The 16,835-nt window shown below is 61.4% G+C and overlaps 5 protein-coding genes across 5 annotated transcripts; all 5 read left to right on the plus strand.

Moving 5' to 3' along the window:
* Window positions 1–3,033: 3,033 nt before the first annotated feature.
* Window positions 3,034–3,378, plus strand: LSCM1_07536 (uncharacterized protein; the record flags this gene model as incomplete). Its single annotated transcript, XM_067324903.1, has 1 exon — window positions 3,034–3,378. One exon carries the CDS (start codon window positions 3,034–3,036, stop codon window positions 3,376–3,378), a length of 345 nt encoding a protein of 114 aa, XP_067180748.1.
* Window positions 3,379–4,201: 823 nt separating this feature from the next.
* LSCM1_07537 (uncharacterized protein) lies at window positions 4,202–5,734 on the plus strand (the record flags this gene model as incomplete). The annotated part of the gene is made up of 1 exon (XM_067324904.1): window positions 4,202–5,734. One exon carries the CDS (start codon window positions 4,202–4,204, stop codon window positions 5,732–5,734), a length of 1,533 nt encoding a protein of 510 aa, XP_067180749.1.
* A 490-nt stretch (window positions 5,735–6,224) lies between these two features.
* Window positions 6,225–7,145, plus strand: LSCM1_07538 (uncharacterized protein; the record flags this gene model as incomplete). The annotated part of the gene is made up of 1 exon (XM_067324905.1): window positions 6,225–7,145. One exon carries the CDS (start codon window positions 6,225–6,227, stop codon window positions 7,143–7,145), a length of 921 nt encoding a protein of 306 aa, XP_067180750.1.
* A 1,766-nt stretch (window positions 7,146–8,911) lies between these two features.
* On the plus strand, window positions 8,912–11,344 carry LSCM1_07539 (uncharacterized protein; the record flags this gene model as incomplete). Its single annotated transcript, XM_067324906.1, has 1 exon — window positions 8,912–11,344. One exon carries the CDS (start codon window positions 8,912–8,914, stop codon window positions 11,342–11,344), a length of 2,433 nt encoding a protein of 810 aa, XP_067180751.1.
* Window positions 11,345–14,264: 2,920 nt separating this feature from the next.
* On the plus strand, window positions 14,265–15,764 carry LSCM1_07540 (uncharacterized protein; the record flags this gene model as incomplete). Its single annotated transcript, XM_067324907.1, has 1 exon — window positions 14,265–15,764. One exon carries the CDS (start codon window positions 14,265–14,267, stop codon window positions 15,762–15,764), a length of 1,500 nt encoding a protein of 499 aa, XP_067180752.1.
* Between the last annotated feature and the right edge of the window lie 1,071 nt (window positions 15,765–16,835).

Genomic DNA, 16,835 nt, shown 5'->3' on the forward strand with positions numbered 1-16,835 from the left:
GTCACTTCATGCGCGCGCGCGCCGTGGTGTGCCCTCGGCAAACGTCCACCGCTTCACTCCCTGGGCGCGCCCAGACCGCAGCGCACCCGCAGCACGTTTTTTTACTAACTGCTCGCTCTCTCCTCGGCATCCCCTGCGCCCGCGCCTGTTTTCTCTCCCCAAGCCACCATCACCATGCCTGCCTACCTGTCAGCGACGCCGCTGGAGGCCCGCGTCGCGAGGTGCGCGAGCCTGCGCGCTGCGAACGCTGTGCCTGTTGTGGTGGAGGAGGCGCAGACGCGCGGCGGCAAGGCGCACTTCAGCGCGGTGGCGCGCGAGACGACGGTTGCGCAGCTTGTGGCCGCGGTGCGCGGCTTCCGCGGCGTGGACGCGAAGAAGCCGGTGACGCTGACGGTTGCCGGCTGCAGCGTGTCGCCGTTGGCGACGCTCGGCGAGCTGCACGACGCGTGCAAGCAGGCGGACGACGGCATGCTGTACGTCGCCTACACCGCGGAGCGCTCCATGGGCGCTGCAGTGTGGACGCCCTGTGCGTCGTGCGCGTGGGACGGCAGTTCTTCCGAGGAGGTGATCATTTGAGGCTGTTGTGTTCTCGAGGTGCAGCGAGAGAGCCGACCTGTAGATGATGTACCGGCGTAGGCTGTTGGGAGGTGTACTGCTCATACTCGTGGGCCGCCCTGCAGGCTGGCCGCTTTGTTTGCTGGAGGGGGGCGGGGTGGGGCCTGCGCACGTGTGCAAATGGAGTGGCGCATGCGATGACGTTGCGTGGACGGGTCAAGCTGCACGACCGCTTCTCGCGCTGCTCCTCGCACACATGGCGCGGCCCTTCGGCCCCCTCTCTGCCCGCACCGGCGCCTCTTTCTGCGTCGCATCCCCAACATCCGCCTTTTTATTTTGTCAGTGCTCATTGTTGTGCGCCGTGGGCATACGCGACTCCGCACACACTTCTCCCTCCTTCCCCCTCTTTGCTTTTGTTTGTCTCCTCCGCGCATGGCGTGCCGTGGCACCGTCGGCAATCACGCATGCTGCCATGTCCCCTGTGCTCTCTGCTGCCCGAGGGAGCGCGATCTCTCAATACTGCGGCGGGTGCGTGCCAACCACGATGCCCACCGCCTGGGCAGAGAGTCTGTGTGGCGCCAACGGTTCGCCAGTGTTGGAGTGTATGTGCACAGCCGGCTTCAGCGTTTTTCTCCCCCCCTTTTTTGTGTGTATGCGTGCGTATGTGCGAATGTGTGCGAGCCGCATTACCATCCCGACCTCCCGCCTCCTCCCTCCGCCCTCTGCAAAGGACCTCAGCATCAAAGCGGTCGGCCTTCTCCGCGCCTGCCCTCAGCCCCTTCGCCCGCTTTGCCCTCGGCCTCGGGACGCTGCTAATGCGGCAAGGGATGCCCCTCAGCGCGCGCGTATCGAATGTGAACAAAAGAGCGCTCCCTCCTCCATTCCGTCAGCGCAGCCTCGCGCCGTCCCTCTCGCGAATCTGCTGGCCAAAACTCGCTCCCTCTCCATCCAACCTCCTCCTCGTCCACTGTCCCGTCCGTTTTCTCCCGCATGCCGCTACCTGCGTCTGCGCTGTCGCCGCTCTCTTGACAGTCGAGCTCTCTGACACTCCCCAGCGCACCCGCAGCACGTTTTTTTACTAACTGCTCGCTCTCTCCTCGGCATCCCCTGCGCCCGCGCCTGTTTTCTCTCCCCAAGCCACCATCACCATGCCTGCCTACCTGTCAGCGACGCCGCTGGAGGCCCGCGTCGCGAGGTGCGCGAGCCTGCGCGCTGCGAACGCTGTGCCTGTTGTGGTGGAGGAGGCGCAGACGCGCGGCGGCAAGGCGCACTTCAGCGCGGTGGCGCGCGAGACGACGGTTGCGCAGCTTGTGGCCGCGGTGCGCGGCTTCCGCGGCGTGGACGCGAAGAAGCCGGTGACGCTGACGGTTGCCGGCTGCAGCGTGTCGCCGTTGGCGACGCTCGGCGAGCTGCACGACGCGTGCAAGCAGGCGGACGACGGCATGCTGTACGTCGCCTACACCGCGGAGCGCTCCATGGGCGCTGCAGTGTGTACGCCCCTCGCCTCATGCTCGTGGAACTAGAGGCGGCAACACGACAGCGCAGCGTGGCAGCTCGCCACGCGAACGTGCGCCTCCGTGGCTTTGTGTGCTGTCCCACCGCTTCCTGGCCGCACCGCATCCCTCTTCGAGGTGGGCCAGTGCACCCGCCTCGCCCACCTGCACTTAGCTCGCCGCGCGTGCATGTCTGTGCGCGCGAAGACTTCTCTTCTGCCTTTTTTGCCATCTCATCGATTGCACCCCTCGTGTTCTTTGTGCTGCTTGGCGGCGGGCGCGTCTGACCGGTGTCCGTGACCCCCCTTTCTCCGGCTTGTGATGGACTGCGCCTCACCGCCTGCGCACAGGCCTTGCCTCCCCTCTCCTCTCCATGTGCATGTGCTTGCTTGCCCTTTTCGGCCTCCCATCTTGCCCTTGAACGATGTCTTGCATGTGCAGAGTGCTGTGGCGGGCCGAACTGCGCGCCCCCCTTCTCTCTCTTGTTTGCCTTCTCCGGCTTCATGTGTACACATTCATTTGGAAGCGGCCATTGCCGACGTGCTGTTAGCGGCCCGCGTACGCGGCGGCTGTTAGCGACTGCCTGGAAGAGAACTCTGCCCCGTGCGGCTCGCAGAAGTCTGTGGCCATACACCTTTGTCGATCAGTCGACATCTGTGGGCTGATGGCCTCCAGCACTGCATTTTCTGATGCGCGCCCTCTTCGTGTTCTCCTCGATGTGCTTCATCGGTATATGTTTCGTGATGTGACGCATTTCCCCCCCCCCCTCTTTCTCTCTCTGTGGGCGTATGCAGGTACGCTGCTCGGTCACCAAGTCCGCACCTCCGGCTGCGAGGGATACAAAGCGGGGCGTTGCCGTGGGTTTAGCGCATATATGTATCGTACACATTTGGGGGCTCTCTGACAAAGACTGCGGCCCAACGTGTCGAGGATTTGACATAATCTCGTTTCTTTGGCACCATCTTGAGTCCATTCACGAAAGCGGATGAGCAGGCACTTCACTGGGCGTGCGGAAGCGGAGCGCACCACGGGGCTGGCGTACTTGCTCTCACCGACACGCACCGTGTCTCCTGGTGAGCTACGCTTTCGCCGCCACGCCTACGCGCGCGGCGCTTGCATGATCGTCATGGTGCTGTATTTTGTTTATTGCAATCCGGAGTACAGCTACGTCTACACGGCGTTGCGGCAGCGCTGCGGATGGGACATGGAGAAATCAATGTTCCCGCAGTACCTGAAGTTGGAACCCTCGCAAGCTCCTGGGGCGTTGTCGGCAAGCGAAGGTCCGAGGCAGCATGCACAGCAGCCGATTCCGCCTCGAAGTCCATTTTGATGGGCATCAAGCGCCGGTGGCAATCGAGGAAACGCCTAGATCAGAAGGGCGACCCATGCAGGATATGGCGCATCTTTGTGTGCCGCTCCCCTTCCCCTCACAGCCCAATGGAGCTAATGCGCCGTTTCTCGTCCGGCATCCGGCGTACGCTTTGGTGTGGCGGTTGCTGGACTCTCTGTCTCTTATCTCACTCCGGCTTTTGTGCGCATGCACCTGGGCGCACCTTTGCGCATATATTGCGTGTCTCTGTGACCCGCTGTCACCGAATCGTGGAAGGAGTGATACGGGCGGATCAGTTCCACTGCCACCAACGAGAAGCGCAGGCAAACATAGAGGCGAAGTGCGCGGTCGGGTCGCGCTGCCCGCCCTGACCCAAACGCCACGCGAGTGTGTGTGTGTTCCTCTTTTGGGGGGGTGCCTCGTGCACGCTGTCGTCCTCACCCTCCGTAGCAGGAGTAGAGAAACCATCGTTCAGTGGGGCCTGGTGGGAGACGCTCGCGCTCCGTCCCTTCTTCCTCCCTGGCACATGCAGCATGCTGTACGCAGATGAACTTACCATGCATACGGGAGGCGCGAATTCAGGCAGGCATCCCGCGGCCAGTCTTCCCCTTCTCTCGCCTTTCCTTCTCGGCTTCTCGCTTGCTCGGTGCCCGCGTATGTGAGGTGTACGAGCCTGCAGCCGTGACACACCGCGCTGTGCCCTCCTCTTCGCTTATCCCCATCCCTCTCGTCACCCGCACCTCCGCCCAGACGGCCGCGCGGTGTCGTACGCCCTCCCCCCCCAAAGGCACACGCACACGCCCCTTTCTTTCTGGCGCCGCACATGTGTATTGTGGCCCTCATCACGCGCTACTGCGAGCGCTTCCCGTTTATTTTGATAGGCAATCGTGATGAAGACCTGGCACGGGCAACTGCCGGTCTCGGACTGGACTTCTCCACGGGGCTTCTGTGGGCGGTGGATCAGCGGGCTGGGGGGTCGTGGATGGGCATCGAGCCGCGTAGCGGGCGGTTCGCTATTCTTACCAATTGCCGGCGCCCGCCAGCCGCACCGCTGACCCTCCCTTCAGAGAGACGCGAGGGCGATCAATTTGGCGAGGGTGAGAGAGACGGCCAGGCTCACCGCGCAAAGCTTTTCCCCACAGCCGCAACGTGGCGCGGGGCTGCACCGCTCTCGCACATTCGTGCGCACACCACCGTAGTGCCGGTGCGTGCCACGTCGACCGCACTGGCAACGGCAGCAACGGCAACTGGAAGGAGGTCCCGCACCCAAGGCAGCGAGACGGTGAATAGAGTGACACTCGCCTACGATCCACCGACTTCACGCGGAGTGGTCATCAAAGACTTTCTGCAAATGGGCGTCCTGCCAGGTGACGCCGCGCGGCTGCCAATGGGCAACAGGAGCAATGGGGGCACTGACGCAGCTCTTGCGAAGAACGATGACCTTGTCGCGGCACTGCCTGCTGTCCTGCGAGCGCCTCCCTACTACGCTGGCTTCAACCTTCTCTCGTGTGACGACCTGCGTCGGGGCGGTGGTGCCAGCGAGCGAGGCGGAGTCGATGCCGCCACACCAGAGCATGAGCGGAGCGCTTCTGACGACACCAGCGCTGCCGCACCGGAGATCCTGTATACAACAAACAGGTACGCTGCTGAACATCGACGCCCTATTGCGCCGGGCCAGGTGCACTGCTTGCAGAACAGCTATTTGGACAACACGCGCGGTGAGCCCATTACAGCCCGACTTGGGCAGCTCTTTACGGACGCACTGCACCTTGTGATCGATCCCATCGCAGCGGCGCAGCCCCCCTCCTTAGTGGCGGCTCTGCCCCCGGCCGTGGTAGCGGAGATCGCAACGGCGCTAGCAGATGCCTGCTTGTGCGATCGCTGCGGCTTCGATTTGCTCGAGGCAGAAAAGATGCCATCCGCAGCGCTGGAGGCGGAGGCCCTGCGCATGCAGCTGGACTCGAACAACCCCCTTCTCGGCTTTACCGATGAGGAATTGCATGAATACTTTAGCAGCGGCACCGTCGGCGAAGGCGGCAGCGCTTCGATCCGATTTTGCGATGGCGGCGCGGCGATGCGCGAAGCGTACTTTCAGTCGAGCATCTTCAAGGTGCCTTTTCGCGGCTATGGCACGCGGGTGCAGTCAATGGTGTTGGTCGAGCGAGCGGCAGCTGCGCCGTCGACCTGTCTTAGCAAGGCGCCGTCTATTGGCACCACCACAGTAATCCACTTCTATCAGCGAGAGGTGTCGTATGACGCGACAACGCAGATGGTGGCGGGGAAGCCATGGATTGCCTATCGTATTCTCCATGACGGCAGCTGCGTACTCGATTCCTGCCAGGCAACAGCACCGTAGCACATGCACACACAAGCTGATGTACATACTGAGAGTCCTCTTCTGCCGCGGCCATGGGCGTTCATGCACGGCCGCCTACATGTGTTCTGGAGGGCAGGCGCGGCGGGGGGGTCGAAGTGATGGCGACTCATGCAAGCACTGCGAAACGTGCGTGAGTAGGATGCACGGCAAAGGGGGAGTGGGATGGGAAAGAAGGGGAACTCCCCCCTGTCACTGATGCCCCCCCACCCGCGTAGCTCACCCTCTCACTCTTCCCAATGCATGCGCACCACACCGGCACTGAACCCGCTTTCCATCAGACATCCGCCGCCTCACCATTCGCCTTCCTCTTGCTTCTTCCCTGGCATGACGCCACACACACACACGTTTCCCACTCTCTTGCTCTCTCACAGTGCCCCCTCCCCTCCCCACACACACACACAAACACTTCTTTGATTGTGCACCTCCTCAGCTCATCGCGGCCTTCGCATTTGCGCTCGCGGCTCCGACAATGTTTAGTCCGCCGGTGTACCTCTCCATCGGTGACGAGTACGACAAGCGCGAGGGATGCACATCCAAGGCATCGACGCAGCCGCCTTTCGTGGTCTCCACGAAACGTCACCCGCACATCTCCGATGCCACCTTCGACCCCCTCGTGTCGCTCTCCACCGGCGACCCGTACCGTTCGGTGGGCTTTACCGGTCCCTTTCGCCAGAGCCTGTCTCCGCGTGGCCAGACGGGGCAGGATAGCGGTGCCGCCGCCCCGCCGCCATTCCGCCCGGCCGGGGCGAGCAAGAAGAGCAGCGGCAAGGGCGACTACTACGGCACCTTTTGCGAGAAGGCCCCGATCCGCCACGAAACTGAGTTTCCGCCCATCAAGGCAGCCGCCGACTACAGGGCCGAGACAGCAGCGGCGAAGCGCAACTTCATCGTGAACCCGCCCAAGAAGGGGACCTATGGCTACCCCGGCCTCACGATCGCGCAAGCAGGCGAGGTCGAGTACGTGGCCGACCCATACGAGGGCAAGATGCGCCGCGAGGCGCTGCAGAGCAAGTACGAAGCTGCGAAACACGTTGGGGCGCCCTTCCGCAACGCCGTCCACAGTGGAGGCTGCTTCGATGAGAGCGAGCATGGCGTGAGCCGCGTGTACAGCTTGACAAAGCCGCTTCCACCAAAGCGCACCCTGTCGTCGCAACAGAGGGTCTCTGGCACTGCTGCTCGCCGAAAGCCGTGGGTGCCTGGCGGCGCCCTTGTACCTGAGCTCATTAAACAACCCGAGTATCAGGAGGACCCGTACGACGTGAAAGAGAGGAGGGCGCGAGAGATGAGAATGAAGGAGAGCACCTACAAGCCGTGGATCCCGGCTGGAAGCGACCCGTATCGTTACATCTACACGAAGCCCATCGCATACGACCCTCCGGCGGTTGTGTGACTTGGGCGTAGCACTCCCACCCCTTCACCTCTGCTCTCTCTCTACGAATGTGTCTGCGCCGATGTTGTGTCGCTGCGCAAGGGCGCTTCGAACAAAAGGTGGGCAGTAGCAGGGGGGCGCCTTATCTCTGCACGCACGCAACGAGCTCAAGTGTCGGTGCTGGCGCGCTGCCGTCTCCCTCCTGCTGAAAGGGGTGCGACAAGGATGACACTTGAATCCAGCAAGACGGTAGCAGAGGGGCAGGAAGAGCGTTGCGGCTGTACTCTGATGTGGTGTGTGCCTGTGTGTCTCTCTCTCGTGTTCTTGACTTCCCGCTCCGTCCTCTCCACTGTGTACTCTTCTCCCTTTCACACTCGATGAAATGTTTTTGTTCTCGTAGTCATGTCCTCCTTTCCGTTTTTTTTTTTGCGCTGCTGCCGTTTGTTAGTCGACTGCTGTCGCTGGCGAGTAATTGGCGCTTCCTCCTCTCACTTCAGCTCAGTCCTAACTCACCCCTCTGTGTCTTTCCAGCTCGCTCGCTCTCATCCGTAGTGCAGCGTGGTAAGCCTCCATGTATCCAAGTGAAACAGTGCATCGATGTGAAGTATCTTTGGTGGCAGCGACAGTGGCTTCGGCGGATACCTGCGGTGCCTCGTCCCGCGACGGTGCGTCGGTGCGCTGTTGTTCGCTGTTGAGTCACCCTTCACTGTTTCTTCCTCGCTCGCTCTTGTACTCTTCTCCTCACTCGCCCGTCAGCCTCCGGACCTCTCTTTTTTTCTGCGATTGTCTTTGTGCGCGCGTCCTCTCTCAGTCGCTCTGCCTCACCACCACCACCTCATTCCCTACCCCTCCTCACCCTTCAGCGCAGAAACATGCACACTTATGCATCGTGCGCGTGTGCCCGTCTCCCTGCGGCTCTCAATGGGAACGCGGACCCGCTCGTTCACCCCCCTCAGCCGTCGTCGCTTCAGATGCGAACAAGGTGAAAAGATGCCGCTATCTCGAGACGCAACGAAGAGAGAGCGAAGAGACGCACAAGGGAAGTCAAAAAAGAACTTTGTTGGCGGCGTTGAGGGGCGCATGGGAAGAGGCGGCAATGCGTGCCTGCGTCTGTGCGTAAGTTTGTGTGTGTGGTTTGTGTGTAAGTGTGTCCGTCGGTTCGGGTGTGGGATAGCAGGCAACTGCGCATGCGGAACGACACCTTAAGAAAGACCGTCGTTTTCTGTGTAGCGTCTCTTGTGCGGAGACGTGAGCTCCTGCGGGTATGCGTGTGTGGAGGGGGTGCACTCTGCTGCCTCTCATGCCATGCTGCCGCACTCCCTTCTTCTGCAGTAGCCGTCGTCGCTAGCGTTGCCACCCGCAGTGACCTTACAGCCGCTGCTGGTGTGACTCTCCACTGCATCCCTCTCCACGCCTGTGCATGTGCCGCGCAAGAGCGGCCACGAAGGTTGCGCGACGTAAATGCAGACATGTACATAGATCACCCACACACCATTCGCTCTCCCTCTATTCCTCCGCAAAGAAGAAAAGAAGGGCGCTTAGTGGGGTAATACGCTGCACGAGCAGCGCCGACCCCATTCCATTCCCCTCCCCGCACACACAGACACGCGCGCATACAGAGAGAGTGTGTGTGAGAAAGACGCCCAGGTTGTGAGCCGTAAAGAAGGAAATAGGGAAGACAGACTGTCAAAGGCGCCGACACTTGCGCACGCACCGCTTCTAACTTCCCCCCTCACACACACACATCGTTTCCACATTCCCATACAGACCAACGCCACGCGGCCGTCATGCCGTACAGCAAAGCATGGCGTAGTGCCATGTACCCGGACTTCCGGGACCAGGGCGCCTACGTGGACTACAAGGCGACCAAGGACATCCTCCACCGGATGAAGGAAAACATCGCCAACCCGTCAACCCCAGACGAGCTCTACGCCTCTCTGCTAGAGCAGAAGATGCGAGTGTACGAGTGGTGCAAGTGCAAGCAGGCGGAGCTGCTGCAGGTGTCACTGCGCCTGTACGACTGCTCCAAGTATCTGACAGAGGAAGAGCTCCTAACGAACCGCAGCATCACCCTGTGCAACGTACCAAAGGGCACAGGTAAGCGCCTGCTGCCGCGCGAGGCGCGCCTCATAGCGGATGCGGTCGTGCACGAGCTGCTCCGCTTTGTCGAGTGCCGCAACCTCAACACGGACACCATCGAGCACATCATCGGCCGAATGTACCGTTACGCGGTGCTGGGTCCGACCGGCGATCGCTGGAAGAACATCTACATCGAGTACGATTATGACCAAATCTCCGTCGAGGAGATCTTCTGCCTCCTCTCGCGCGTCTACGACTGCGTCAAGCAGACGGAAGCGCGCATATCTGCCAAGGAGAAGCTGAGCATCCCCTCCGGTGCCGAGGGCTCGCAGGTGTTTGACCGCCGCTCGGTCAAGTACTGGGTGCACCTGCAGGACCTCCCCTTTGTCATTGCACGCATCATCCCGCATCTGCCACTCAGCACCTTCCAGGACACGTACGAGAAGAGCAAAGAAAAGGGGGTCCCGTTCCGGCTCTTCTCACCCATCAGCTCCGTCTACTACGACAACAACAAATTTCTGTTTTACCACCGCCGCCTAGAGCGCATTGAGGGGAGCACGCTGATCCGCATGCGGTGGTACTCGGACACGTACGCCGAGGACTGGAACGCGCTACAGGAGGACGACAACGTGTTCATGGAAATCAAAGTGCATCACGAGGCGTGGAGCGGCGAGCGCAGTAACAAGCGCCGCTTCGCCATTAAAGAAAAAGAAGTGGACGCGTTCGTCCACGCGCAGCTGAGCCTGCTGCCGGCGGTGGAGAAGCTGAAGCGTAAAAACGCGAGCGAGGAGGAGTTGGACAAGTTCAAGTCCCTCGCAGCGGAGATCCTCTCAAAGATACACGCCTACGACCTAAAGCCGGTTCTTCGCACGCAGTGCGGCCGCGCCGCCTTTCAACGCGGCGCCGACCAAACGGTGCGTGTGAGCATCGACACCGATCTGCGTATGTCTGCCGAAGACTTTGGGCTCGATCACCACTGGCGCTACACCGGCGGCGACGCGCCTGTCTCCCACTTTCCTTACGCGGTGGTGGAGGTGAAGCTGCAATGCGCAGAAAACGAGCGCATCGCACCGTGGATTGAAGAGCTGATGGGGTGCCGCTACATGGAGAGCGTCCCAAAGTTCAGCAAGTATGCACATGGAATCGCCTCCCTGTACGGGCACACCTCCTTCATCAACATGGTTCCCTACTGGATGCACCAACTCAACATCGACATACGCGCCTCGACAAAGCCGGAGGTGCATCTCTGGGACCCGACGGTGGGCCTGGCCGCCGGCTGCTTCGAGCGCACGGCCGACCGCGTGATCTTCGGTACAAATCCAGCTCTGACGCAGACGGTGGGCGCGTCGGAGGCCCAGTTTCTGCCTCGTACGGACTACGCCAAGATTTATCAGCGCGTTCTGCGCAGCCTCCAGCACAAGGCTGACAGCGGTACAGAGAGCTCGGCAAACACGTCAGCGGTAGTGGCGTCGAAGACGACCTCTTTCAGCGCGATGGACGGTGCTGCTGACGGCAAGCTCGTGAGGAGGCCATCAGGGGCGGTGCAGCCTGGCCTTTTCCCGGTAGTGCAGTACCCGGTGGATCGGCGCCATATGGCGTACACCATCTTCCATCTGTACCCCTACACGGAAAGCGGTACAGAGTCGCTCTGCTACGACTCGAAGGACGGCAAGAACACCGCCGCGCAGGTGTTCCACGGCACCATACCGTGGCAGACAGGCAAGCGGATAAAGGTTCCGCAGAAGTACGACCCCAAAACACTGCTGACGTCCGAGCGGTACATGGTTAAGTGGATGCAACTCGCCACGCAGTTCGGCCTCCTGGGACTGGCCAGCATTCGCTTCGGCAAGGGGCTCTTTCTGCCACACGACATCGCCAATAGCTCACCGTTCTGGCAGGATAACTTCCATGTTCTGATGGGCGTTGTCATGGTTGTCATCGCCCTCCTCACGCTGGTGTATGCGTACGTCGGCTTCAAAGCACGCTCGCGACGTGTCTACGCCCGCCGCAAGATCCGCTACGATGACGTGGTGGGCCCTACGTTGCTGACGTTCTTCCTAACGGTGAGCTTTGTCGTCATTGTCATGACTCACATCGCACGGCGTTACGGCCCAATGCTCACGGGGAGCGACTTGTTCTAGTGGAGGGCGTGCCTAGCTGTTGTTCTGGTCAGCGGACCTCCGCGCCACTGCGCCTAACCGACGGAAAGAAAGCAATGAGAACTGAACAAGAGGCTCAGCGTTGAGCGGCGCAGTCGCACATGCTCGTCGCCGGCCAACCCACCACCACCACCACCACACTGCGATTAGCCCTCTCCCTCACACGTGCAATTGATTTCCCTCCCTTTCCTCCCTCTCGCCCTCCACGTGGCAGATCGCGGCGAAGGCTACGCGAATTAGGGCTCGCATACACGCATGTGTGTATGCGTAGGAGGAGGAGGGGGGGCTGGTGAACGAGTGAGTGAGTGAGACAACGCGCACATAAACAGAGGACCTCACCGCGCTCTGCTCGCCAGAAACGCGGTATTCTTAATGTTTCGCTGCGTTTTCGACTCTGATCCCCAAAAAGCTGTCGGCTCCCACCTTCCATCGCCAGCCCCTCCTCCTCCGCCTCCCCCCTCTCAGCGTGCCCTCGTTCACCGTAGAGAAGACAAAGCAGAAGGGCTCATCGCAGGCGCCGTCGTTGCCCACCGCGCACGCAACAATCCTCAGTCCTTCGCCGTGGCCCTCGTCCATCAAAGGCGTGCAATTCGAACGCGCATTCCCTTTGCGCCTTTCTGTCTCTGCCAGCGGCTTCTTGATCGCCGCTGGCGCTCCCACTCTTGGGCGTCGATAGTGCGCTCTCCATCGGCGTGCGTGGGACGCCGGGCTGACATTATCTCCGCCCTCCCCCCCCTCTTCTCCCCAAGCCAGCGAGATACGATGCCGTGCACTGCAACAGCTGTTGTACGGCGATCACCAGCCCACACTCCACATCAGAGGAATGCGAATGCTGAGCTTACGGGGCGCCCGGAGACGCCGCCCCCCCTGACGAGCAGCTCGCGGGGCACCGGCGCGTGTTGTGCACTCCTGCAAAGGCGGGCGGCTCTCAGTGACGGCACGGAGCGCAGGTGCTGTGGTGCATGCGACTGCGCTGGCAGTGTGGCCGATCCGGCGCTGCGCCCCATGCGCCGCTGTGGTCGTGCGCGCAGTGACGCGATGGCGCACGTCTCGCTTGCGCTGCATCGGCCTCCGCCCTCTCTCTGGCTGCCCTCCGCTGCCCCCCCCCACGCCCTCCAGGGCGACAAGCGCTAAGCCGTCGGTGCGCCAGCATGGCGTATACTGCATCCAAGCACGACATCTGGATGCCGTGAGCGCAGGAGCGGCAGACGAGCAAGGTGCGAAGAGGCACATACCAGTCAGCTATGCAGTGCATGGATGCGAAGCATGTGGCATCTTTTTTCGTCCGGCCGGGTGCACTGCGGCGGCGCAGGCGCCTGGAGCGTGGCGCGCGCCCGCCGAATCACACCACCGAGCCCTCCACACTCCGGTGTGAGGATCCCCCGCAGCGCATAAAGGAATGCGGCGGCCCGAATCTGGCCGGCTTCGCGCTTGCGCACTTGCGGCGCGCGCTCAGTCCTACATCCTACTGCCCGCATGACAGAGGCCAGCACATCGGCCCTCGAGCAGGGCGCTGGACGCGGCCCGCCTGCATCCAGGAGTGCTGTCCACCCGAGTCTGACCGGCGCCGATCATGCAGCAGGTGCGCAAAGAAGAGGTTTGGAAAGGCAAACAGAGCCGGCGATGGCGCGTGGCGTGATTCGGCGGCAGACGGCTCGTCCGCGATGGCCAGGATCCTGCGGCGGTACAGCAGGGAGGGGAGGGTGGGGGCAGGTGAGCTGCGGTGGCGCGCGTGGGCTGTGGCTGGCTTGCTCGTGGCGGTGGGGCCGGGGCACGCTGTGAAGAGGTCTCTTGTTTCACTGCTGAAAAGTGTTTGGATGATGCGCTGCGCTGTTGCGCCTCTTTAGGAGTCGTCCTGTTTGGCTTCCACTCTTTCTGTGGAGGACTGCGTCGGCGTGTACGTGTGCGTGTGTGTGTGTGTGTGTGTGTGTGTTTGCGCGTGTGTGCGTCTCCGCCTTTTCAGTAGGGTTGACTTTCTGCGAGTCTCATTGTTGTCTGGCGCTTTGGCCTGGAGCATGGATATTCCCGTGCCCAATCCATACGTGGCAATCAAGATGGCACCAGCGGGCTGTCGGCTGCAGCAGCGCAGCTGTGACCAGCGGTGTCAGACGTGAGCGTATGTCAGCCCTCTGCAGCGTTATCTCCTTCCCTCCCTTCCTCCCTTACCCATGCATCCCCGCCTTTCTCCATGATGGAGGTGTTGACACGATCCGTTTTAATCTGAAGGTGCTCTGGCGCGGCCGGTGGCTCTGTAAGGGCGGGGGGAGGGGGGAAGAGAGGCTTTCGCGAGTTGGAGGGCTGTTGGCTCTCTTTCATCCCCGACTCGTTTGCAGCGGGCGCGTCCACGCCCATGGTAGCGAGCAGCGAGCAGCATGCCGAACCGAAACTCGTGCTCCGATGTACGCACCTGGACCTCTGCTCGACCCTGATTGGACATGAGCTGAATGCCCCCACCCCTCTCTCACCCTGCGTCGGCTTACTCCTCTCGGAGGACCTTTTTCGCTGGTGGACGAGCCAAGGTCACCTCGCACTGACGCTTACGGCTGTAAGGAGGAGGTCCATCTCCTCCTGCGCAAGAAGTGAAGAGGGCGGGCACCGTAGTGTGTTCGGTGCGCGCAAGTCATTCACAGCGTCGGTAGACTTGTAGCCTTCTCACAGGGAATAGATCGGTGGCTGCGCTTCGTCTTCCTCTTTCCCCCCCCTATCAACACCTCCTCTCTCCGGCGGCGGAATCAGCCGCGACGCCTCAGTCTGTTGTGCACGCAGTGGCACACGCGCGCCCCCATCCCCCTCCCCTCGTCCTCCTCCTCCTTCCTTGATACACACACACACAGTCGTGCTATCCTCTTCCAAATATACACACACGCCACGTCTGTGGTGCTTTTTGGGCTGCAGAGCGAGAATGTTTCGCTTCCCAACGCGGCTGCTGCTGTGCGTGGCTGCGGCCGCCAGCACGCCGTCCCCCGACGTGGTGCAGGTCACCAGGGAAAAGGCTAGTCAGCTCGACGACCTCTCGCCGCGAGCGATTACAAAAATCCTCGACGCCTTCATCGTTGGACAGGACGCAGGAAAGCGAGCTGTGGCCATTGCACTGCGCAACCGCTGGCGTCGCCGGCAGCTCAGCGACGCCGAGCTGCGGAAGGAAGTGGTGCCTAAGAATATGCTGCTGATTGGTCCGACCGGCGTCGGCAAGACAGAGATCTCCCGCCGAATGGCGCGCATCACGGACGCTCCGTTCGTCAAGGTCGAGGCGACCAAGTACACGGAAGTTGGCTTCAAGGGTAAGGACGTGGAGAGCATCATCGAGGACTTGTACACGAACGCGAAGCTCAAGGCGCGGCGCGCACTGGAGGCCGAGCGGCACACAGAGGCGCTGAATATGGCGCTGGACACTGTGTATAGCGCCTGGTCGGTGAGTCAGCGGATGCGATCGATGGACCGCTCCCTGCTTAGCGCTGGCAAGGCCGAGGAGGCGGCAGCAGTAGCTGACGACAGCGCTGCAGAAGCAGAGGAGTCTCAGCAGCAGCACACCTTCGAGTACTTTCGCGAGCACTACCTGGAAGATCCGATCAAGGACGACGTGGTGACGATCGACGTCACCGCCCCGCAGGCACCGGCAAAGGCACCAAAGGAGGGGGGCATTGATCTGCAGTCGGTCGGCATGCTGTTGGGCCTGGGCGGGGAGCCGAAGAGGCTGAAGATGCCCGTAACAAAGCGGGTGGCTGACGCCGTGCCGCTGGCTACGCAGGAGGCGCTGGACAAGCTTATCGACGAAGCTTCTGTGAACACGCTCGCTCGTGCGCTGGCGGAGGAGGAGGGCGTTGTCTTTGTGGACGAGATTGATAAAGTGGTAGCCGAGCCGTCAAGCGCCAACGCCGACGTCAGCTCTACTGGAGTGCAGCAAGACCTACTGCCGCTGATTGAGGGCTCCAATGTTACCATGAAAGACGGCAGCGTCATTGCAACGGACAACATCCTCTTCATCTGCTCCGGCGCCTTTCACGTGGTCAAGACGTCGGACATGATCGCGGAGCTGCAGGGGCGACTGCCGGTGCGCGTAGAACTGCAGCCGCTGACCGAGAACGATTTTCGCCGCATTTTGACGGAGCCCAAGTTCAATTTGCTGCGGCAACAGGTGGAGATGATGAAGACAGAAAAAATTGAAGTCGTCTTCACGGAGGACGGCATCAGCGAGCTGGCCAGGGTGACCTGCGCAGTGAACAGTCAAGGTCAGAACATCGGCGCCCGTCGTCTCAACACAATCCTGGAGCGCGTCATGGACCCTTACAGTTTCAACTGTGAAGATTACGAAGGCAGGAGAGTCGAGATCACGGCAAAGACAGTGCAGGAGGCGACAGAGAAGCTCCAGAAGAACGTGAGCTTAGCGAAGTACCTCTTGTGAGGGGTGTACATGGGGGGGAGAAGTCGTCGCACTCATGCAGCCTTCGCACGAGCGGCTTTCGAATTTCCCTCCCCCTCAGTTGCGCTGCCCTCTGTAAGCGTGTGTGCGTGTGTGCGAATAGTCGTCTGTGTTGTTGAGGGGGCTCTGCACTCCCCCCAGCAAGTAGCGCGAGCCTATTTATGCGCGAGCGTGTTTCAGAGTAGGTGACGGGCCGTTCTTCTTCCTCCCCGTCTCTGCCCACTTTCCCGGACCTACTCCTCCTTCCCCTGCGGCTCCCGCGGACACGCCAACGTGTCTGCCTCCTCTCAGCCTACGCGACGGCACACGGATATGCGCGCATCGGGGGAACTTGGTGAGGGCGCCCCGCCCACAGAAGGCCTCGATGGTGCACTCCCCGCCTCCTCACTCACACATACACATGCTCGCCTCGTGCTCATGCGCCGTGCAGCCCACCTACATTCACTCGCGAGCCTGTGGTTGGGTGCGCCCCACTTTTTTCGTGGTGATCCCCTCTCACTTCTTTCACCTTTGCGCACACCCCTCGTCTTCCTCGACACTGACTCTCTCTCTCTGTTCTCACTGTCTGTACTCTTGCCCTCTGGCCGCGCGCGTGGCGCCTGCCCGCGGCCTCTCGTCATTGCTGCACGAACTGTCTCACTGTGATGATGCGTGCAGGCCTTCGAGCGAGCGAAGACACAGAGATAAAACGTTGCGACCACCACCTACCACCGGCCCCCCTTTTTTCTCACTCCCGCACTCTCTGTCGTGCCCAATAGCATTGCCATCGTTGCCATTGCCGTTCGTCAACTGAATCCACACGGGGGTAACCACACTAAATATATATATATAGCCGATCCTTCTCACGCATATACACTTGCAATCACACACACACACACGCACACGTGCAGGGGGGGCACTCGCTGACTAGAGCAGACGAGGAGGCGGCAGACAGCAGCGAGACACGGTGCGGTGCAACACGGTGCCTCCGTCCTTCGTTCCCCATCGCCGCCGCCTCTCTCCTGTTCTGACCGTGCGCAGTCGCGTATGGTTACTGTCGGAGAGCGGTTTCGT

The sequence above is a fragment of the Leishmania martiniquensis genome, chromosome 9 (assembly GCF_017916325.1).
Source record: "Leishmania martiniquensis isolate LSCM1 chromosome 9, whole genome shotgun sequence".
Taxonomy (NCBI): domain Eukaryota; phylum Euglenozoa; class Kinetoplastea; order Trypanosomatida; family Trypanosomatidae; genus Leishmania; species Leishmania martiniquensis.